Source organism: Lithobates pipiens, unplaced genomic scaffold (genome assembly GCF_037356315.1).
Source record: "Lithobates pipiens isolate NorthernLeopardFrog02 unplaced genomic scaffold, aLitPip1_a1.2 Scaffold_19, whole genome shotgun sequence".
Taxonomy (NCBI): domain Eukaryota; kingdom Metazoa; phylum Chordata; class Amphibia; order Anura; family Ranidae; genus Lithobates; species Lithobates pipiens.
The window spans coordinates 52,208,744-52,232,196 of NW_027507764.1; the positions used below are offsets into that span (position 1 = coordinate 52,208,744).

A 23,453-nucleotide genomic window follows, 5' to 3' on the forward strand; every position below is an offset into this window, starting at 1 on the left:
ACACCCCACGCTACCCTCCCCCCACTAATTTACTTACCTTTGCAGAACAGGCTGATGATAGGCTAAATTACATGAGTTGTAGGCAGGACATTCAAGCATGCCCCTTTACCTTCCCAGTGGGCAGCATTCAGTATAGGGGATGGTGGATATGACCTCAGGGGGGCATGATATACATATGAATATTGCTACTATTTACATATGAGTGCCATCACTATTTACATATCAATGTTGGTATTTACATGTAAACACAGGGTCTGCAGGTGAGTCATCTGTACACAACAATAGGGCAGAGCTGGGCAGTATTAGTAACAGAACTTCACACTGAGACATTAGGACACAGCACGGGACTAAGGCTCGATTCACATTTATGCATGTTGCTTTTGAGCGTTTCTGCAGTGCTTTTTACGGTGCTTGCCATGTTTTTGGACACGCGTTTTTATTGCGTTTGTGCCACGTTTTTTGCCGTGTTTTGCAAATTTTTATTTTTTATTTTTCACAATGTGGTTGCTTAGCAACCAGCTATATACAGTGTAAAAAAATGCAAATCGCAGTAAAATGTGGTAAAAACGCAGTACTTGCATTTTGGATGTGGGTCCATTGACATGCAAAACGCAGCATTTTGCTAGAAATAAAGTCCCCGACCCTTTCCAAACATGCAGAGGCACAAAAATGCATTGATGTGAACACGTGCCATAGGAACCCATGTTAAAAAAAAATCCCTGCATTTCTGCAAAATGCATCAAAAAAACGCATTAGTGTGAATCAAGCCTAAAACCTCAATGGACAAGGGAATTTAAACTGGGATAGTTGCCAAGTATGAGGCAGCTGCTTTGGGCCCCACGACAATAACAGGGCCCAGGGCAGCTGCCCCTTTTGCCCTGCCTTAAATACGGGCCTGCGGTAGACTAATATCCCTTTGTGGAATTAAAAATTGGAGTAGTTAAGAGGGTATCTTGTTCAAGCACTTGTCTGTGTCTTTCCCAGGCGGTCTGGACTCCAGTTTGGTTGCAGCCACTTTGCTCAAACTAATGAAGGAACGCAATCTGCCCTATTCTCTGCAAACCTTTGCCATCGGCATGGAGGATAGCCCTGACCTAAAGGCTGCCAGGAAGGTAAGGTGGTATTCCTGTAATACAGTTACACACTAAAAGCTCAAACTTTATATTCATGACCTTGTCACCACTTTTTTTTTATTTCATCGTGACTAATAGATATTTGTGCAGTTCCAGTTATGTACACTTATAGATCCCTTTTTAATCTAGCGCCTCCTCGCAAGACCCGCTGGTGAACTTAGCCCTATTTACATAGTTAGGGCGCACACCATTTTCTTCACTCTTCTGCTTGCTCAGATGAACAGTTTAGGGGTGCCTTTCTTAGGGTTTTATTGGAACTTGGATCTTGGATGGGGTAAGGTAGCATGGGATACCCCAGAACTTAAAGTGATTCTAAAGCCTTAAAGTGATTATATAGTCTTGTTTAAAAAAGCAAAACAAAAATAACAAAGATGTTATTCTTACCTGCTCTGTGTAATGGTTTTGCACAGAGCAGCCCAGATCCTCCTCTTCTCGGATCCCTTTTCTGCTCTCCTGGCCCCTCCCCCACGGTGAGGGCCCCCACAGCAAGCAGCTCGCTATGAGGGCACCAGAGCCGAGTCACAGCTCCCTGTGTCCATTTAGACATGAATGGCCCGCCCCCTTTCTATCCTCATTGGCTGACTGGCTTTGATGGACAGCATCGGGATCCAATAGCACCGCTGCTGTGTCTCAGGCATTCAGGAGGGAGAGTCCCCAGATTGGCCAAGGGACTCCTGGATATCGCTGGATAGAGATGGGGCTCAGGTAAGTATTAGGGGGGCTGAGGGGGGCTGCTGCACACAGAAGGCTTTTTATCTTAATACATCTAATGCATTAAGATAAAAAAGCTTCGGACTTTACAACCATTTTAAGGTTTTTCACCTTATTTCCTTCTATGCATTAAAGTGAAAAACTTTCTGTGCTGCAGCTCCCCCCCTTTCCCCCTTTTCCTACCTGAGCCCGATCCAGAGATGTGCACAAATGCAGCGGCTCCTGCCTCATTGGGTAAATTGACAGCAGCAGGAGCCATTGGCTCCCGCTTCTGTCACTCAAATGCTGTGACATAGAGGCGGGGGGCAGAGCCAAGTCACGCTGTCTGTGTCAATGGACACATCAGCGGCACTCAGGAGCGAGAATGTATGGGTGCCTCCATGGAAAGTGGCTTTCCAAAAAGGAGAGGCCTGGAGCGCTGACGGGGGACCCCAGAGGAAGAGGATCCAGGCTGCTCTGTGCAAAAGCATTGCACAAAGCAAGTAAGTATATACATGTTTGTTATTTTCATGAAAAAAAATTCCATAATATCACTTTGAGAACTTAACACTTGAGGACTCTTCTCTAGCTTGCTGAGCTAGGCAAAAATGTCCCATAGAGTCTCTAAAGTTGACAGGTGACTAGGACTTCCCAAAGGACCAAAAAAAGTGCACATAGTCACTAACTTCCAGCACCGGGTCATTTACTCACATGGCCACAGGATCGTCAGTTGCCTCCTCTCGACATCCCCTGGGCACTCTCAAGCGAGGGAGATGTAGAATCTATCATAGGACAGATGGACACCCTTCCCACCTACTTCCCCCTGGTACTCTCCAGTGAGCATTGGCGAATAGGGCCCCCAGCTGAAGCCTCAGTTGGGACCTTGATGTTTTCTAGATGGCACCTGTCTCAGCAAATCCTGTGCCAGGGGCAGAGCCCTTGCACACAGGTCTCCTGCAATATACAAAAAGGAAAACTGTAAACGCAGAGATGTGTACCTCTATACATGTAACAGTCACAGTTCATTAGTCCATATGATAAGCAGATAGCAGATCCTAAAAGGAGATGATGGTGGGCGGCAGCTATCCTTAGAGACAAGCCAGCTCTATAATAGGAAGACAAGGGAACAATAAGGAAGCGCCACCTAAGTGCAATAAGTTAAGTAAGATTTTAATGACACAGCAATAAATGCTCTTACAGGAAGGTGAATATAACCAGGCTCATCTGTGCTGTGGGCACAAGGTGAAGTCCATTGGGTGCTCCATCCTAATCCACAAGGAGGTGGTTGTGGGAGATGAGATGTGCAGTCTTTTCCTGTGGCCACCAGGAAGACAGCCAGGTCCGACGTGGAACGCAGGTGGAACACAGGCGATGACGTCACAGGAAGCAGAACCAGGGGAAGCAACAAGGGAGGAAGTTCTGGAGAGAACAAACAGGCTATGCGCTCGGAGTCTACTGCTCCTTCTACAAGCCTATCTAGGATAGGCCTGTAGTTCTCTCCAGAACTTCCTCCCTTGTTGGTTCCCCTGGTTCTGCTTCCTGTGACGTCATTGCCTGTGTTCCACCTGCGTTCCACGAGATGTCACAGATAAAACAAGATGTTGTATCTGTGACATTGGAGTGTGGTCAACCATCATGGACAGCAATTATGTTTTTATGAATGTGGCGACCCCTTTGGTGGGCATATAGAGTCATATGTATTATTTGACACTTTTTAAATATAAATTGCAAAAACAAAATCCTTGGGCAGAACAGTGGCTAAGTGGTGCGAATCCCAACCATGACACGACCTGCCTGAAGTTTGCATGTTCTCCCTGTGTCTGCATGGGTTTCCTCCAGGTACTCCGGTTTCCTCCCACACTCCAAAGACATGCTGGTCGGTTAATTGGCTCTTTTTAAATTGTCCCTAATATGTATGAATGTGAGATAGAGACAGGGGTGGACTGACCATTGGGCCACTCGGGCACTGCCCGAGGGCCCCAAGCCACAAGGGGGCCACAAGTGTTGCCAGCCTCAGTAAAACCAGGGACAGTATGTAAAAATCTGTGTTTTTTTTTTACATCTGTCTCTGAAATGTCCCTTACCGACATCCTTTTGGTCTAAAAATCCTGAGATTATAGCTGCCCCACCTCTCCAGTACCTTCTCAGCCAATAGAAACATGTCTGTGTATACTGCGTGATTGTATACTGTTTAGCCCCATGATCTCGGATTGCCCGGGGGCCCCATAATCTCCTATTGCCCAGGGGCCCCATGAGTTGTCAGTCCACCCCTGGATAGACACCTTATATTGTAAGCATCTTGAGGGCAGGAACTGATGTTTAAAGCACTGCATAAATTGATGGTGCTATATCAGTACAGTAAAACCTTGGTTAGAGAGTAAGTGCCGGTTCACACTAGTGCAATTCGGGAACCCTGCGAATCAACTGCGGGTTCCCGCATCGCACTTGACACGCACGGCAGTTCACACTGCCATATGCGATCTCATGGGGAGTGTCATTATATGTTAACAACACCCCCATTTCAGCTCGCATATCGCACTTGCGAACTGACAGTTCGGACATGAATCGGATCGCATATGTGTGAACACACATGCAATCCGATTCTGGTCCGAACAGAAAAAAGGGTCCTGTGCGTGTTTGGACCGAATGCGGTGCGATATCAGTCATACTATCTGTATGGCTGACATCGCACCCGCACAGACATCGCATGTAATGTGAACAGCCGTGCGCTGCGAATTACATGCAATGTCTGGCATCACGCTAGTGTGAACCGGCACTAACTTGGTTTGAGAGCGTTTTGCAAGACAAGCAACATTTTTTAATAAACATTGACTTGATATACAAGCGATGTCTTGATATACAAGTAGCGTCATGTCACAACTGAATATAAAAGAGAAGAGAGGCTCCTCTAAGTGTTGCAATATGGTTACATTTAATGAAGGTACAACATTTAGCAAATCACATGATTGATTATCAAAACAGGCACATCTAAGTATGCAGGAATCCAGGGTAAAGCTGTCCACATAGACCATCCTCCACGCCACCATCTACGTCATCCCATCCACGCTGAGCACCACGAGAGCTTTAAGCTTTGCTTTCAGATCGCTGTACTGCAGGGTAGTCTTCCCGGTCACTATTGAAGACTGACAGCGGTGAGAGCTGGCGGTGTGGGGGATGGTCTATGTCAGTGATGGCGAACCTTGGCACTCCAGATGTTTTGGAACTACATTTCCCATGATGCTCATGCACTCTTCAGTGTAGTTGAGAATCATGGTAAATGTAGTTCCAAAATATCTGGGGTGCCAAGGTTCGCCATCAATGGTCTATGTGGACAGCTTTACCCCGGATGCATGCATACTTAGATGTGCCTGTTTTAATCATCAACCAAGTGAGTTGCTAAATGTTGTACCTTCATTAAATGTAACTATATTGCCAAACTTGGAGGCGCCTCTCTTGTAGAGGCTTCCATTTGTGGATGGACATTTTATGGTTACACAACCTATCACATTGCTATAATCTTTTTATATAGACTATAAACTGAAGGATTTATGAATAAATGGTTGTGGAATCAATTGTGGTACATATCATTAGATTTTCAATTATTTCTTATGGGGAAATTTTCTTTGATATACAAGTGCTTTGGACTACAAGCATGCTTCCGGAATGGATTATGCTCCCAATCCAAGGTTCTACTGTACCGAAATAAAAAAAAAAGTTTTAAAAATGCTGTGCTGCATATTACCACAAGGTGGCAGCACTCACCCTGGCAATTGGTTAATGCTGCAGATGGATCTTCCAGAATAAAAAAATACTAAACTGGTTACTTCCTGAAATGTTTATTCATATTTTAAAAGACATCACGGAACGTATTTCAAAAACTTGGACTAAATTTTAAAGTGAACCTGAATCTATTCTTCAAGTGATTCTAAAGGCTCATGTTTTACCTTCATGTATTCTATGCATGAAGATACTGTAAAAAAAACCTCCACTGTGCAGCCGCCCCCCCGCCCCCCCCAATACATAACTGAACTCCATCTCAATCCCAGTGATAAGCACAAGAGCCTTGGCACTCTGGGGACTCTCCCTCCTCATTGGCATAGACAGCAGCGGGAGCCAATAAGAAAAGAGAAGGGGGCTGGGCTGAGCTGTGGCTCTGTGTGTGAATGGAGAAGCATAGCAGTGGCTCAGGAATGAGCCTGCTTGGGTGCCCCCATTGCAGGCTTCTTGCTGTGGGGGCGCTCTGCAGGAGGGCTGGGCCAAGAGCGCTGGCGAGTGACCCGAGAAGAAGAGGATCGGGGCTGCTTTGTGCAAAACCACTGCACAGAGCAGGTAGGTATGACATGTTTTTTATTTAAAAAAAAAAAAAAAAAAAAAAAGACTTTAGGTAGTTGCAATTTTTTTTTTTTTTAATACAGTATTAGCACAAAAGTTTATAAAACCCTTATTTGCAGTAAAAATACCCTAAAGGTAACTTTAGGGCACACAAGCACAATATGTCACTAGACTGTAAAATGTAAAAGATGGGTTGTGGTGAGTAGGTAACAAACATGTAAAATCTCAAACTTGTGTGTGCTTGTGCCATGGTGACAAAGCTCTGTTGGTAACAAATTTCCCATAAAAACCTTTACAGGTCATCAGTTTGGAGTTAGCAATGAATGATGGCCCTAGAATCATTGCCCTCTCTGTAGCATGTGCGGTAAAACCTAATATGCGTAGTGCCATCCAGTGGCGACTGGTGGTTTTTTGTTTGGGGTGGTGGATGTTTTCAAACAATCACCCCCCCCCCCCCTTGCGGCACCGCAAACCCCCGCCCCCTTCCTTTCCTGTCTGCCAGTCCACCGGCACTTATCCCAACTAGGCAGCTGGCACATTAGGCAGTGGTGGGGATCAGGGCATCGGCGGACATCAGGCTGCGATGGGCATCGGGCAGCGGCTCCTGTGTCTTCTCCTCCTCGCTTCGCCGTTCGTCTCCTCCCCTCCGACCAGGCATCCAATAGGATCGCCTGTCTTTTCAGCCAATCAGGTAACAGGTATCAGACACGCTTCCCAATTGGCCGGGAGGAGGATCAGTGTTGCAACAGCGAATATTCATTTGCTGTTGTAAAACCTGGGTGGGCTCATGGCGCAATGCTCTGCGCACTGAGCCCCCCTATTTTGAAGCCTATTAGAGCCCCTGGCTCTAATCAGGTGCTTCAAAAAACACCCCTGCCGCTGTAATTCATGTGCCCGGCATCCTGAAAGGGGCCGGACTCATGAATAGAGAGTAGGAACTGTGAATCATAGAGCATCAATTAGGACGTGGTGGCCGTGGATAAAGGGGCGGTGCCCGGGTGCCGCTAATGAACAAGCCGCCACTGGTGCAATCACTGTTTTCATACAAAGGCACACCCGAGGTGCACATTTACATGCATCTGTGAGGTTGGGGGCTTTAAATCATTTTACTTTCATTTTTTACATTTTTGTGGTGGGAGTGTGCCTTTATTCTGGTGCACCCGGAATGTGTTTAGCTAATTTAAACAGAGAGTTCAGTTGGACATTGAATACAAAGTAAATGAACTGTATGGGGTCCATTCTTTAGCATTAATTGTCAGGTCTATTTTCTTGTTGGATATTTTGTGTTGATAAGTAATTTGTTTGGAATTTGTTAATAATACCAAGAAAAGCAGTACGGTAGATCTCCAGCAGCAACAGACCCCCCAGCAACAATAGATTCCCCTAGCAAAAATAGACCCTTCCTAGCAGCAATAGATTCCCCCAGCAACAATAGACCCTTCCCAGCAACAATAGATTGCCCCAGCAACAATAGACCCTTCCTAGCAGCAATAGATTCCCCCCAGCAACAATAGACCCTTCCTAGAAGCAATCGATTCCATCAGCAGAAATATGCCCTTCCCAGCTACAATAGATTCCCCCAGCAACAATAGACCCTTCCCAGCAACAAAAGATTCCCCTAGCAACAATAGACCCTTCCCAGCAACTATCGACCCTTCCCAGCAACTATCGACCCTTCCCAGCAACTATCGACCCTTCCCAGCAACAGTAGACCCGTCCCAGCAACAATAGACCCTTTCTAGCAGCAATAGATTGCCCCAGCAACAATAGACCCTTCCCAGCAACAATAAATTGCCCCAGCAACAATAGACCCTTCCAAGCAACAATAGATTGCCCCAGCAACAATAGACCCTTCCTAGCAACAATAGACCTGCCCCAGCAACAATAGGCCCTTCCTAGCAACAATAGATTCCCCCAGCAACAATAGACCCTTCCCAGCAACTATAGACCCTTCCCAGCAACTATAGACCCTTCCCAGCAACTATAGACCCTTCCTAGCAACAGTAGACCCTTCCCAGCAATTATAGGTCCACCCAGCAACAATAGAGCCCAGTAGCAACAACAGATTTCCCAGCATCGACCCAGTATCAGCCCACCAATAAATCTCCAGTAGTCAGAAATAATAGACCACTCCCTCAACAGTAGATCCCTTCCATCAATAATTGATCCAACAGCAACATAAGCCCAACCACTGAAAATAGTTCCCCCACCAACAACAATAAACCTCCTCTGCAACAATAGACTGCCACGTAAAAATGGATTCCCTCCACCAGCAATAGATCCCCCAACAGCCAGCAACAATAGACCATTTACTCAACAGTAGATCCCCCTCAGCAACAACTGACCCCACTAGCAACATAAGCCCCCCCCCCCAACAACAATAATAGGCCTCCCCCATGAAAAAAAGATCCCCTCCAGGAACAATAGATCCCCTAGCAGCCAGCATCAATAGACTCTCCAGCACACTCCACCACCCCTTGTCATTACATATATTCAATGCTGGAGGTGCCGGAACTGCGTTCTCCTACGTTCCCACTGAAAAAAACAGCCCTGTGCCCGTGTCTCCCTTACAGTTATGCCCATGTTCACCCGTTATATACTTTTCAGGTGGCCAATCACATAGGAAGCGAGCACCACGAGATCATGTTTGATGCAGAAGAGGGGATCCAAGCCGTGGATGAGGTCATCTTCTCTCTGGAGACCTATGACATCACAACAGTACGAGCCTCCGTTGGTAAGATCCGGATCTTCGCAGGTCTTTAAAATCCTCAAGGTTTACAGATTGCCTTTATTCAATTAGATGTGTCTTTCCTGGATCGGGCTGCTCTGACCCAGGAGGATAAATGGAACTATCCGGCCCTCTGTAATTCCCAGCATTGTCTGAGATAATAACATTCTTTCTCATTTGGGCAGTAATGTGCGCACTACTTTGAAGGGGAGAATCTTTTGATTTTTCATTATGCCAAGGCTCTGACATGGCACCAGCTGCTTTTTAGATTTCAGTTTTAGCCTTTTTTTTCTATTGAAAGAACATAAAATATTTGACACGGAACAGACAAAGTTAACATAATTATGTTTTATTATGGCTCACGGTGAGCAACAAAATACTATGAAGACCAAAGTGTCCGCTAAATGAAGGGAATGAATCGATTGTATGTTACTGGAAAATATTAAGATTAGACAGAACGTTGTTTGCATGGCATTTCCTGTAAGGAAGGGGCGTTTTATAGTTAGATTGAATCTATCATGGTTTGGGGTTCAATTGTATTTTCATTTATTTTTATTTTTTTTCATTTATAGGTTATAAACTGTTAATTTGTATCTATTTTTTATGTGGAGTCTGGTTTGTAGCATAAAGATATGGCCCCTTTTACATGAGGGGGCTGATCAGGTCTTCCTATAAATTTTTTCAGGTGGACCTGATTGGACCCCCCCCATTTACCCCTATGGACCGTCAGGAGTAAATAGACTCCGCTGTTTCCAATCCGATCCAGTCCGCTAGAAAAACCAGGGACGGGTCAATGACGTCCTGCATTCACAGGATGTCCTCAGTCTTTTGGGTCGAATGGTGTCATTCAACCCAGAAGACTGAGACATCTGGTGGTGGAAAATTATTACTGCAGTTGACAGTGCCATAGAGGAGGTTGACTATTGAAGCCAGAGCTGTTTTTTTTCATCCTATACCTCCTAGGGCAATATTATTATTATTATTATTATTATTTAAGGTACTTATATAGCACTGTCAATTTACACAGCACTTTACATATACATTGTACATTCACATCAGTCCCTTCCCTCAAGGAGCTTACAATCTAAGGTCCCTAACTCACATTCATATACTAGGGCCAATTTATATAGAAGCCAATCAACTTACCAGCATGTCTCTGGAGTGTGGGAGGAAACTGTAGGAAAAGTACCTGAAGGAAACCCACGCACACACAGGGAGGACATGCAAACTCCAGGCAGGTAGTGTCATGGTTGGGATTTGAACCAGAGACCATTTTTACTGCTATACAAGAGTGCTACCCACTACCCCACTGTGCTGCCCATTTTAAAAAACAAAAACAAAAAAACATTGGGACGTAAAGTGATTGTAAACTTTCACCTTGTAAAATAACCCATTCGGTTTAAAAAAGAAATGAAAGGTAAAACATTTGGGTATAGATATAAAAAAAAAAATTTTTAATACCTTTTCTCCCCCTTTTTTTGTAAGTGATCACATTCCCTCTGTTCTAAGTTGCATAAGAGATGGGGGAGGAGAAACAACAGCACACTGATCTTCCCAGCAAAAGGCTGTGCAGGGGAGGAGGGGTGTCAGGGCAAGTCTGATTTAATTCAGGCTTGTGGCTGCCCCAGCATACCTGCAGAGGGGAAATCCATCTCTAGCAAAGTCCATAGTTGGCATTTTCAAGAGGTACTACAAGCCCCAGTGACCCATCTTAAGCAGTGGGAACTCTGAATTTTGTACATCACTGGATTTCAAGACTCTGGTAAAACAGCAGTACGAAAACCCCTAGGTTTTTCCTATGTTCACCCCTGGGCTTCAACCCCTTGTTCATTTTATATCACACAAAGCCAGTGGGTTGGACACATTGAAGCCCACCAAAAGAAAACCTGGGAAAACAATTAACTCTCGACTTTGCGGCTGGGGCAACTTTAACTACTTAAGGACCGGAAGATTTTCCCCCTTAATGACCGGGCCATTTTTTTCGATACGGCACTGCGTTGCTGTAAGTGACAATAGTGCGGTTGTGTGACGACGTACGCATATTAGATCTTTCTTTTGGTGATATTTGATCACCTCTGCGGTTTTTATTTTTTATGCTATGAACAAAAAAAGAGCGACAATTTTGAAAAAAAAAACTATATTTTTTACTTTTTTGCTATAATAAATATCCAAAAAGAAATGTAAAAAAACAAATTTCTTCATCAGTTTAGTCCAATATGTATTCTTCTACATATTTTTGGTAAAAATAAAATCGCAATAAGCGTATATCAATTGGTTGTGCAAAAGTTATAGCGTCTACAAAAAAGAGGATAGATTTATGGCATTTTTATTATTATTTTTTTATACTACTAATGAACTAATGGAGGTGATCAATGATTTTTAGCGGGACTGTGACATTGCGGTGGACAGATCGGACACCAAACTGACATTTTAGACACTTTTTTGGGAACCAATGACATTATTACAGTAATCAGTGCTAAAAACATGCACTGTTATGCCCCATACATACGGTTGGAAATTCCGATGGAAAAAGTCAGATTGGATTATGTTGTCGGAAAATCCGATTGTGTGTGGGCTCTATCTGACTTTTTCTGTCGGATTTTCCGGCGCGCAAAATTTGAGAGCTGGATCTAAAATTTTCTGACAACAAAATCCAATTGCATAAATTCTGATCGTGTGTAGGCAATTTCGACGGACAAAGTGCCACGCATGCTCAGAATAAACAAAGAGATGAAAGCTATTGGCTACTGGCCTGTTTATAGTTCAGACGTATGTGTTTGATGTCACCTCGTTCAGAACGATCAGATTTTCTGACAACTTTGTACGACCCCGGGTATGCAACACAAGTTTCGGCAAAAATTTGTCTGAAAAAATCCAACTAATTTTGTGGTCGTAATGTCCGACCGTGTGTATGGGGCATCATTGTACTAATGACACTGGCAGAAGGGGGTTTAACACTAGGGGCGATCAAGGGGTTAAATGTATTCCCTCAGTGTGTTTACTAACTGTATGGGGGACTGTGTGACTTGGGAAACACACAGATCCATCTTCCTGCATAACAGAAAGACAGGATCTGTGTGATCTCCCTTGTCAGAACGGAGATTTGCCTTGTTTACACAGGCAGATCCCCGTTCTGTCACTGCGGGGAACGATCGCAGTGGTGGCAGACAGACATCGAGTCCACCGCACCCGCAAATTGGCTCCCCCGCTGGCCAGTGGGCGCGTTTGCATTCCCACAAATCACCATGTACGAGCCGACGTACAACGAAGGCGATTAGCGGGAACCAGCCACATTGGTCCTTAAGAGGTTAACTAGTACATGCCCACAAACTCGCCATGAGAAATGCCATGCAGCCTTCATTGTAGTGCTTGTAGACAGCAAGTTGCTTCAAAAAAAAAAGTAGAACTGATATAAAACAAAAGAAGAAAACAGATATTTTATTAAAAGCAATGCAATTGTTCACAGCACAAAGTGCTTTAGCAAACTAAATATCATTCAGTTAGGGCTTATAATACACCATCTGAGAATAACGTAACACATATTATTTGTATTTGTTGCAGGAATGTATCTGGTTTCCAAGTATATTCGGAAGAAAACGGACAGCGTGGTTATATTCTCTGGTGAAGGCTCTGATGAGCTCACCCAGGGGTACATCTACTTCCACAAGGTTAATAAGTTTCATTATTTCTCATCTGAATTCTGAGTCTATGTGGGAAGATGAAGGACGTACTGGAAATGGAGCGAGTACAAAGAAGGGCAACAAAGCTAATAAAGGGTCTGGAGGATATTAGTTATGAGGAAAGGTTGCGAGCTCTGAACTTATTCTCTCTGGAGAAGAGAAGCTTGAGAGGGGATTTCAATATACAAATACTGTACTGGTGACCCCACAATAGGGATAAAACTTTTTTGCGGAAGGGAGTTTAATAAGACACGTGGCCACTCACTAAAATTAGAAGAAAAGAGGTTTAAACGTAAAAAATGTAGAGGGTTCTTTACTGTAAGTGCGGCAAGGATGTGGAATTCCCTTCCACAGGCGGTGGTCTCAGCGAGGGGCATCGATAGTTTCAAGAAACTATTATATAAGCACCTAAACGGCTGCAACATACAGGGATATACAATGTAATACTGACATATAATCACACACATAGGTTGGACTTGTGTCTTTTTTCGACCTTACCTACTATGTAACTATGGATGCATTTATGGAATTTCTGTAATTGTTCCTGAGCAAAATATGGCGTGGCCCAGAGACACGCCATTGAGGCTCTTGTTCCATGTGAGGGTCATGGACCAGCTCATTCCAGCGAGGGAAAACAAAATCCAGATGGCAAAACTTTAATCAGCTTTGCGTATGTACAATGTGCATTTTAAGTAGCAGAAACGGTGAAGGTCGATTTTGATTCAGATATACTATATGAAATTGTAATATCAGCTGCAAAATCCAATTACTTCTATACTATATCACAAGGAGATCACAACAACTCAATTAGAAAAACATTGCCAGGATAAAAAAAAAGAAGAGGAAAATGAAAATACATTTCAGAGTAAATACTGAAATGAAATGAACAAACATTACGGTGATTCATTACTTTTTGTTTTTGTTCTAAAAGCTTTCTTTAGAATTTGCTTTATTCATGAGAAAATGCCCTTTGGCTTACATCCTCCTGTTGCTTTCCTGCCAATCAATGTAGCTTTTTTAAAGGGAATCTGTCTTGATGAAATATAGAGGCTTCTATTGCTAATTTCTCGTTTCTAAAAAAATGCTGTTCCAGGGGCGTAACTATAGGGGGTGCAGCAGTTGCGACTGCAACCGGGCCCTGTGATGCAGGGGGCCCATGCAGCCCCCTCTACATATGGCCGGCAGCAGCATAGGCAGCTAGGGGTACCAGTGCACCATGCACACGGGTGGCTGGAGGTGGAGGGTGACTAGCAGAGCTCCTTGCTCGACTATCGCACTGGCTGCTCTTTAGTTGTGCATTCCCCGCATGACCTGTGTCCTCGGCTGGCTCCTCAGAGTACCCCTCTCCTGCTCCATGCATTGCCGCTCAGTCCGATGTCTGTTCTCCCCAGCCAGAGTCCCGCCCCCCCCCCCCCCCCCCGAGTCCGACCCACACTGCACTGCATACTTCTCCCGGGTAAACAAACTTTAAGCACACAGATGCAGTGCAGCCCTATGAGAGCCCCCCGGAGGACACTGCAGGCTTGTCTGCCAGCCCCCCTCCTCCCCCGTCATACACAGATGATAAAAGGTCTTTCTGGGAGATATGCTGATCGCCCGTCCAGCACTTTGGATGGAGCCCAGGCCAACATGGATGTGTGCGTGGCCTAAAGCTTGGTCATGGTGAGTGAGAGGACCCCATCCCCCACACACCATTACTTACCCCCCTCCATCTCCCCCTGGGGACAGGGACCCCTTCTCATGTGGGGCAGGGACCCCCACCTCCCCTGGGGACAGGGACCTCTTCTCACCTGGGGTCAGTAACTTCATCTGCCCTGGAGAAAAGGACCTCATCTCTTCTGGGGACGGAGACCCCATCCTGCCTAGAGACAGTCCTCCAATGGGGCACCTAAAAATAAAAAAATAAATAATAAAAAAACCTACTGATGCCAGTGGTGGAACTACAGGGCTCACAAAGGTCATACCTGTGACCACGCCCTGGAGTTCCACCGCCGGACTCGGAGGGAAGGGCCCTGGCTGGGGTTCAGGGGGGCCCTTCATGGTTTCTTGCATCGGGACCCTGAAGGTTCTAGTTACACCACTGTGCTGTTCATTTGGTTGTTATGCTGCTCCGGTGTCTTCAGCATGTTGTGAGTCCCTGTCCCATAGCAAGGATGCAGATCATGAATTCTAACTTCATTCTGAATTTATTCTTAAATTGTAGATGAGTTGAGAGTAGACTGGAAGTTTGGCTGCTTGGAAGTCTTGCTGAATAAACTGGAAGCATGGCTGTTAGGAGCTCCTAATGCCACGTACACACGATCAAATTGCGTACTTAGTCTACCGGACCGCATTTCACCGGACAATCCGATTGTGTGTGGGCTTCAGTTGACTTTTTCAGGGTAAAGTCCGGCGGACTTAGAAAGTAGTTTTGCAGCCCAATCTTTCCGCCGGACTTGGGTTTCAGCAGACAATATGTTCGTGAGTATGCTAGTCCGGCGGACTAAGAATGACGCATGCTTAGAAGCAAGTACGAAAAGGAAGCTATTGGCTACTGGCTATTGAACTTCCTTTTTCTAGTCCCGTCGTTCGTGCTGTACGTCATCGCGCTAGCAATCGCCGGACTTTCTGTGTGTCCGTGTGTGGCCAAGTCCGTTCAGTAGAAAGTCCGTAGGACTATCTGTCAGATTGTTTGCCGGACTAAGTACGCCAGACAATTCGATCGTGTGTACATGGCATAAGAAGTTGAAGTTGGCACTCAGATTAGACAGGACACCATACTCTTTATTTGTTACGAATTTCTGTGATTGACGTGAAGTTCATACAGGGCTACTGGTTTTCTCGTACAAGTGTTAGGATTTCCTGAAATTTAAATGGCGCCCAGACTGATTTGGCAGGTGTCCAGTTCAGCTGTTAGGAGTTACTAATAATTAGATGGCGCTTATACTGGACTGGTGATCCTTACATATAACTCTGACCATCTATACAGCTAATAAGATCTTGCAGGGGTCAAGTCCTGGGGAAAAAAGTGTGGGAACTCCCACCCAAGATCCATTCCCCCACCAAAAAAAAATAAAAATGATACGCTCATATGCACAAACGCTTCAAAAGTGGCATTTTTCATCCAATCTTCGTATTGTGTGTATGAAGCTTAACTGTTAGTACATAAAAAACAAACAATCCTCAATAAACATAAATACGGTAATTCTCTGAATAATCAGCATTCATTCAATTGTGCTTCCATGTGAATGTGAACATCGTGTTCTGATGTTTATTGGGGAATGTTATTTTGTATATAGAGTGTTTATGTGGTGAGTTTACACTTTTCATTGAACAGAGTTTGGATAACACAGGGTTAAACGGAAAGGTCATAAATTACCTGCACATTATCTGGACAGAATGCTTGGGGAGATAGTGATGTGTTCCTGCTTAGGAGATGTATGTTAGCTTGGGGGGCTGCAAACTCTGCAGGGCTCCAACACACACTCACCGCTATTCCAACCCTTCAAATATTTCCACATAAACTTCCCTCATGGAATTAAACTTTGCCAGGGATTGTGCTCAGCTTACCACCCCAAACTGATGTTCCTCCTTCAGCTCACCTCTCTCCCTGCATGTCCTGTGAGTAGAATAGCTGTGCTCCTCCTCTGGGTCACCTAGCTGTGATTGACAGGTAGATCGAAGCGGAAGCTGTCATGGGGCCCCCTACTGGCAATGCCTAAATGGTCAGGTGTGCGGCACTTACTATTGCGAGCTGTGCTGGTAGCTGCTGGTGTAGCACCTGCCACACAGCTCACATACTGTCTTGCAGGACACGGCTGCTAACGGGAACTGAATTCCTGTTCTGGAAAAAGTACAGGAACTCCGTTCCCTTGCGTTCCCGCAGGACTTGAGTCTGGTGGTCTTTCCTACTGGATTTATATGAATCCCAGACTGAGTTGGTTTTCTTCTCGTATAACTGTTAGTTTAATCTGAGATTTAGATGGAGCTCACACAAGGGTAGTTGTCTAACTATACAACTGTTAGAGCATCCTGGGATCTAGATGGAGTTCACACTGGGATGGTAGTCTTTCTATACAGCTGGTAGGTCTTTCTGAGATCTAGATGGAGCTCACACCTGGATGGTAGTCTTCCAATACAACTAGTAGGTCTTCTTGAGATTTAGATATAGCTCACACTGGGTGATGGTCTTCCAAAACAGCCAATAGGTCTCTCTGAGATTTAAATGGTGCTCAGACTAGGTGAAGGGCTTCCAGCTAGTAGAACGTCCTGCCCAGGAACTCACACCTGGATGGCAGTCTTCCAATACAACTAGTAGATCTTCCTAAGATTTAGATGGAGCTCATGGTGGGATGTGGTCTTTACATACAGCTGGTAGCTTGTCCTGAGTTTTAGATGAAGCTTGCTGTCACGATCAGTAGTCAGGCTGGAAGACCAGTTGCTATAGCAGTGGGAAGCTCACACAGAAACCAGCAGGATAGGTACACCATGACAGATGACGCAGGTTCACCTGAGATGTGGAGTCTAAGTACTAACTGGTGTTCACCAGAGCTCCCGATGGTGGAAATTGATTTTGCTGCATGTTAGCACCAGGTTTCGGTCCTCAGGATCGGCCCACCAGGAGGTGAGCAAGCTGGGGACCAGTAGCGGATTAAGCAGGTAAGGATCAAACAGAAGCGTAGTCGAGGAACAAGCCAAGGTTGGATAACAAGTGTTAGCAAAATATGGACAGCAGCAGGGAAGACAAGAGTGGGTTACAGGCTGAGAGAGCACAATAATCTATCAAACAGGAAGTGCAGAGACATGACTTAAATCAGGAAGTTCATGGAAGGAGCAAAGAGTTCAAGGTTCAGCAGAAGTCAAGGCACAAGGCAGGGTTTTCCAATGGATCAGACAGGGTGTTTTCCAGCATCTCAGGTAGCTCAGGAAGAAGAGTTACTACCAGACACAGCATCCTGGGTTCAAGTCCAGGCCCTGACACTTACACTGGTTTGTGGCCATCCAATACAGCTGGTAGTTCTTCCTGAAATTAGATGGAGGTCCAACCAGGATGGTGGTCTGTTTGGCTGAATAGATTGGGAGCCCCTAAGAAGTTGTGGCTGGCACTCACACTAGACTGTAAACCCTCTTCCCATACAGCTGGAAGTTATTTCTGAGATTTAGGTGGAGTTCACACCTTAGGGTTGCCACCTTTTCTTCAAGTCAAATCCGAACACATTAGCGGCACACAGAATTTTTTTTTTTTATAGTATAAACTATACATATATTTTGCTATTAAATAACATTTGTAATCATATGAAGTTAAGAACAAGAGTCCCCCTTTACATCGGAGTCCACAGAGTTCCCCTTTTACATCTGAACTCACAGAGTTCCCTTTCACTGTAGGATCCCTGATCTAAGGATGAACACTGAGCACTCTGATGTACGGAAAGGACTCTGATGTAAGGGGAAACACTGTGGCCTCTGGTTTAAAGGGGGAATCTGATGTAAGGGGTGCTCTGAGAACCCTTAGTGCACTTACTCAGAGGCAAGAGAGGGATGGATGGTGAGCTCACTCACCCCTTGGCAGTCAGCACCTCTTGTCCAGATGGGTCTGTGGCTGCTGGATTTCAAATTTCTGGCCCCACTTACTTTCTTATTCTGAGGCACATCCCTGGGGACTGGAGTGTGGGCATACAGTGCCTTGCGAAAGTATTCGGCCCCCTTGAACTTTTCAACCTTTTGCCACATTTCAGGCTTCAAACATAAAGATATAAAATTTTTATTTTTTGTGAAGAATCACCAACAAGTGGGACACAATTATGAAGTGGAACGAAATCTATTGGATTTTTGAAAGTTTTTTAACTAATAAAAAAATGAAAAGTGGGGCGTGCTAAATTATTCGGCCCCCTTGCGTTAATACTTTGTAGAGCCACCTTTTGCTGCGATTACAGCTGCAAGTCGCTTGGGATATGTCTCTATCAGTCTCTATCAGTTTTGCACATCGAGAGACTGAAATTCTTGCACATTCTTCCTTGCAAAACAGCTCGAGCTCAGTGAGGTTGGATGGAGAGCGTTTGTGAACAGCAGTTTTCAGCTCTTTCCACAGATTCTCGATTGGATTCAGGTCTGGACTTTGACTTGGCCATTCTAACACCTGGATACGTTTATTTGTGAACCATTCCTTTGTAGATTTTGCTGTATGTTTGGGATCATTGTCTTGTTGGAAGATAAATCTCTGTCCCAGTTTCAGGTCTTTTGCAGACTCCAACAGGTTTTCATCCAGAATGGTCCTGTATTTGGCTGCATCCATCTTCCCCTCAATTTTAACCATCTTCCCTGTCCCTGCTGAAGAAAAGCAGGCCCAAACCATGATGCTGCCACCACCATGTTTGACAGTGGGGATGGTGTGTTGAGGGTGATGAGCTGTGTTGCTTTTACGCCAAAAATATCATTTTGCATTGTGGGCAAAAAGTTCTATTTTGGTTTCATCTGACCAGAGCACCTTCTTCCACATGTTTGGTGTGTCTCCCAGGTGGCTTGTGGCAAACTTTAGACGAGACTTTTTATGGATATCTTTGAGAAATGGCTTTCTTCTTGCCACTCTTCGGTAAAGGCCAGATTTGTGCAGTGTACGACTGATTGTTGTCCTATGGACAGACTCTCCCACCTCAGCTGTAGTTCTCTGCAGTTCATTCAGAGTGATCATGGGCCTCTTGGCTGCATCTCTGATCAGTCTTCTCCTTGTCTGAGCTGAAAGTTTAGAGGGACGGCCAGGTCTTGGTAGATTTGCAGTGGTCTGATACTCCTTCCATTTCAAAATGATCACTTGCACAGTGCTCCTTGGGATGTTTAAAGCTTGGGAAATCTTTTTGTATCCAAATCCGGCTTTAAACTTCTCCACAACAGTATTACGGACCTGCCTGTTGTGCTCCTTGGTCTTCATGATGCTCTCTATGCTTTCAACAGAACCCTGAGACTATCACAGAGCAGGTGCATTTATACAGAGACTTGATTACACACAGGTGGATTCTATTTATCACCATCAGTCATTTAGGACAACATTGGATCATTCAGAGATCCTCGCTGAACTTCTGGAGTGAGTTTGCTGCACTGAAAGTAAAGGGGCCGAATAATTTTGCACGCACCACTTTTCAGTTTTTTATTTGCTAAAAAAGTTTAAATTATCCAATAGATTTCGTTCCACTTCACAATTGTGTCCCACTTATTGGTGATTCTTCACAAAAAAATTTAAATTTTATATCTTTATGTTTGAAGCCTGAAATGTGGCAAAAGGTTGAAAAGTTCAAGGGGGCCGAATACTTTCGCAAGGCACTGTACACAGAGGGGTGGGGGAAGAGGAGCAGATCGAGCCCTCTCTCCTCTCCTGTCTGTGTGTGTTTGGGGGGATTGTTAGTGTTGGCTTTGGGCAGTGTGAGAGTGTAACAGACAATCTTAGCATAGACAACTGCAGCCAACAACCCTGCTGGGAAGCCAGAGTCTAGTCTAAATAATGTGTCCGGGTTTCAGGCGGTCTGAAACCCAGACGCATGATTCCAAACCCGAACCGTCCGGGTGAATCCTGGACAGGTGGCAACCCTATCACACCTAGATGGCAGTCTTCCGAAACAGCTAGTAGGTCTTCCTGAGATTTAGATGAAGCTCCCATACAGTTGTTAGGACTTCCTGAGATTTAGATGGAGCTCATGCTAGGATATGGCCTTCATATACAGCCATTATGTCTCAGTTTTACACCTAATGCCAAATTCGGACCTGAAATGGACCAAAAGACACACAGGGTTCCTGTGCAAATTCGCACCAAAGCCCCAGCAGAGATATGCGAACCGGCTCCCAATCTCCTGCTATTGCAAATTGGATGCGGGATTTCCAGCATCCAATTCACAATAGTGTGAACCCGGCCTCAGATGAAGCTCACACTGGGTGGTGATCATCTAATATAGCTGGTAGGCTTTCCTGAGATTGGATGGGGTTGGTGGTCTTCCTCAGCAGCTGTTTGGTTTTCCTTAGATTTGTATGGAACTCATATTGGGCTGGTTGTTTTTACATGTATCTGGCTGGCATTGAAATATGCAATAATGCACAACAGCAATTCTTTCACAGGCACCATCTGCAGAAGAGGCAGCAGAGGACAGTGAGCGCCTGCTACGAGAACTCTATATGTTCGATGTGCTTCGTGCTGACCGGACAACAGCTGCACATGGGTAAGTAAGTTGTCGTGAAAGTCATGTAAGGCCAGCTAAACAGGTGGTATACAAGATTGGCATTATGGTTGTAGAAAGGAAACAAGCATGGCACAAACTAGGCTATGACACAACACTGACTTTTGTTCCATTTTGACCCCCCAGCCTAGAACTTAGAGTGCCATTCCTGGATCATCGTTTTACAGCCTACTATTTGTCTCTGCCTCCCGAACTACGAATTCCGAAGGTAACAGATTTACATTAACACAAACATTTTGATTAAATTACCCAATTATATCATGTTGTGTCCAGTCCCACTCTGTCTACACCACCATAAAAATTCTTCCAGCTTTTTTAATCAAGGGGGTGTGGCGTATAGACATAAAATACTTCCTAATAATGCAGATTTTTCTATTTTTTTTTTTTTTTACTAATCAGTGCACAACACTAGTTTACGCTCCTGTGTGTACAGACCCATCAAAAACAATGATCTGCATTAGAAGATGTTTACGTTGCATTACATTGTATTTTTAGGCATCGCTTCCTGTCTAGACAAGAGAGGCTGAGATCTCCCCAGTGGAGGAGTCTGAAAATAAAAACTTCTAATAAGAGCTTCTGACCCTTTCACAGTCTGTCCAAATCAAAAATGAATTTTGGCTGGACTTTTAGTTAAAACAAGTAAAACATATTTCTGTGTCTTCACAGAATGGAGTAGAAAAATACCTCCTGAGGGAAGCCTTCGAGAGCTCCGATCTCATCCCCAAAGACATTCTGTGGCGACCAAAAGAAGCATTCAGCGACGGAATGACGTCCATCAAGAAGTCATGGTTTAATATCCTGCAGGACCACATAGAACATCAGGTACTACTATCACAGTCCTTTCTTTTTTTTTTTACACATAAGGGCCAGTTCACACCACATGCAGTCCAGTGTGTTTTTTTTTTCTGCATCAAAAACGCATAGAAAGAAGGTTATAAGGTTTTCAATGGCATAGTTCACACCAGTGTGTTCCAGTTCCAGTGCGTTCCAGTTCCAGAAAAAAAAGTAGAACATGTTGCATTTTTCCTGCACTGGACTGTTCTGGAACGCTGTAAAAAGCACCAAAAACTCACCGGAATGCACCCAAATGCACCAAAACCGCACTAGAACACCCATGTTCTTATTTAAGGTTAAGAAAAAAAAGGCGGAAAATGCACTGGACTGCACCAAAACGCAAAAAAACGCATCAAAAACACGGATGCAAAAAAGGCATCTGGAGCGCAACTGCGTTTCCATGGTGTGAACTGTCCCTTATAAAAATTCACAAGTCCACTATCGTGAAAATAAATTAAATTTGATGACTGTATGCGAATAATACTGGTAATGACAACATTCAGTTTCTTGAAGTACCTTTTCAGTACCTTTTTTTTTTTTTGTCCCACAGGTCTTTTTTAAACTCTTGTGGACTTTTAATGTAAGATTTATGCCCTAAAAAAAACTTTCATGAAATACACAGGGCATATGCCATACATATGTCCGTCCCTCTCCCCTGTTGCTGCTAAAACTACTGTTCTTGCAAATCCCAGCTGTCAAAATGACTGCTGGAACTTGCTTTCTATCCCTGCAACTGCTGAGCCTTTGCTGCGTCAAACTGCACTGGACAGTATACTGAACACTTCAGAAATACAATCTAACAACATTATTGTTACATTCTATCAGATCAAAGAGGTGACCTTTCATATGTATATGATCTTGGTTAAAGTAACTGCACCAGTAAAAAAAAAAAAAAAAAAAAAAAAATCTTATTTAACCCCTTATTAACTTGGTGCCTGTGCAATAGCCGAAAGATGGCTACAGCCCGGGCTTAAAATGCCGGGAGAGCATACATGGACGTCCTCCCATTCTCGTGTCACCCGCACGCCTCAGCAGCACGCTCTGTGAATGCCAAGTCAATGGGACTCAGCTGATCACAGATCGGATAAAGGACCATGACAGCGGTCCATTTACTATGTGATCAGCTGTCAGCCAATGACAACTGACCACAGAAGTAAACAGAAGACGGTTATCGGTCTTTTTTCCCCTCACGCTGTCAGCGTGAAGAAAAGAGGAAAGCCATTCAACAACTTCTGTTAGAGGGATATTGATCCACTTAGTGCCCTGCAGTGCCGCTAATCAGTGCCCACCAGTGCTGTTAATCTGTGCCCTCCATTTCTGCTAATCAGTGCCCACCAGTGCCATCTATCAGTGCCCATTAGGGATGAGCCGAACACCCCCCCAAGTTCGTTTCACACCAGAACATGCGAACAGGCAGAAAATTTGTACCTCTGTAACTCAAAACTGGTAACCTGTAGACATTTTTAACCACTTGTCGTTATACGTCGGTTGTTTGAAGAAGAGTATTGTTGTTATGGCAGCAGCTAGCTACCATAAACCCGATATCCTCTTCTTCAGCGGGTGGTTGGATTTCAGACAAAAGTGGTCTCCGTGGTGGATTCACTTTTATGGGTGGCGCCCTCCGCCGCTTACCGGAGCTGTCTGTAGTGGCAGAGGCCATCGGATCCTTCTCCCTGTGTGATATGGAGATGAATGAGGGAAGGTTGCCCCCTGCTTGGCTCCATACCATTGCAGGGCGGAAGCGATGTCAAAACTTCACTTCCGCCTATAGCTCTTAAATGGACATTTTTTTTAAAAGATTTTTCAAACGACATTTTTTTTTTATATTGCATTTCAGTGTAAATATGAGATCTGAAGT

The 23,453-nt window shown here is 44.6% G+C and overlaps 1 protein-coding gene across 2 annotated transcripts in view; it reads left to right on the plus strand.

The window, feature by feature from the left end:
- The window catches only part of ASNS (asparagine synthetase (glutamine-hydrolyzing)), a 90,319-nt gene that overhangs the window by 50,438 nt on the left and 16,428 nt on the right, over nt 1–23,453 (plus strand). For both annotated transcript variants that reach the window (XM_077490737.1, XM_077490738.1), the window contains exons 6-11: nt 985–1,112; nt 8,763–8,889; nt 12,445–12,551; nt 20,643–20,743; nt 20,888–20,969; nt 21,428–21,583. In XM_077490737.1, the coding sequence (XP_077346863.1) occupies nt 985–1,112; nt 8,763–8,889; nt 12,445–12,551; nt 20,643–20,743; nt 20,888–20,969; nt 21,428–21,583 (701 nt within the window). The remainder of the gene's footprint in view (nt 1–984; nt 1,113–8,762; nt 8,890–12,444; nt 12,552–20,642; nt 20,744–20,887; nt 20,970–21,427; nt 21,584–23,453) is intronic.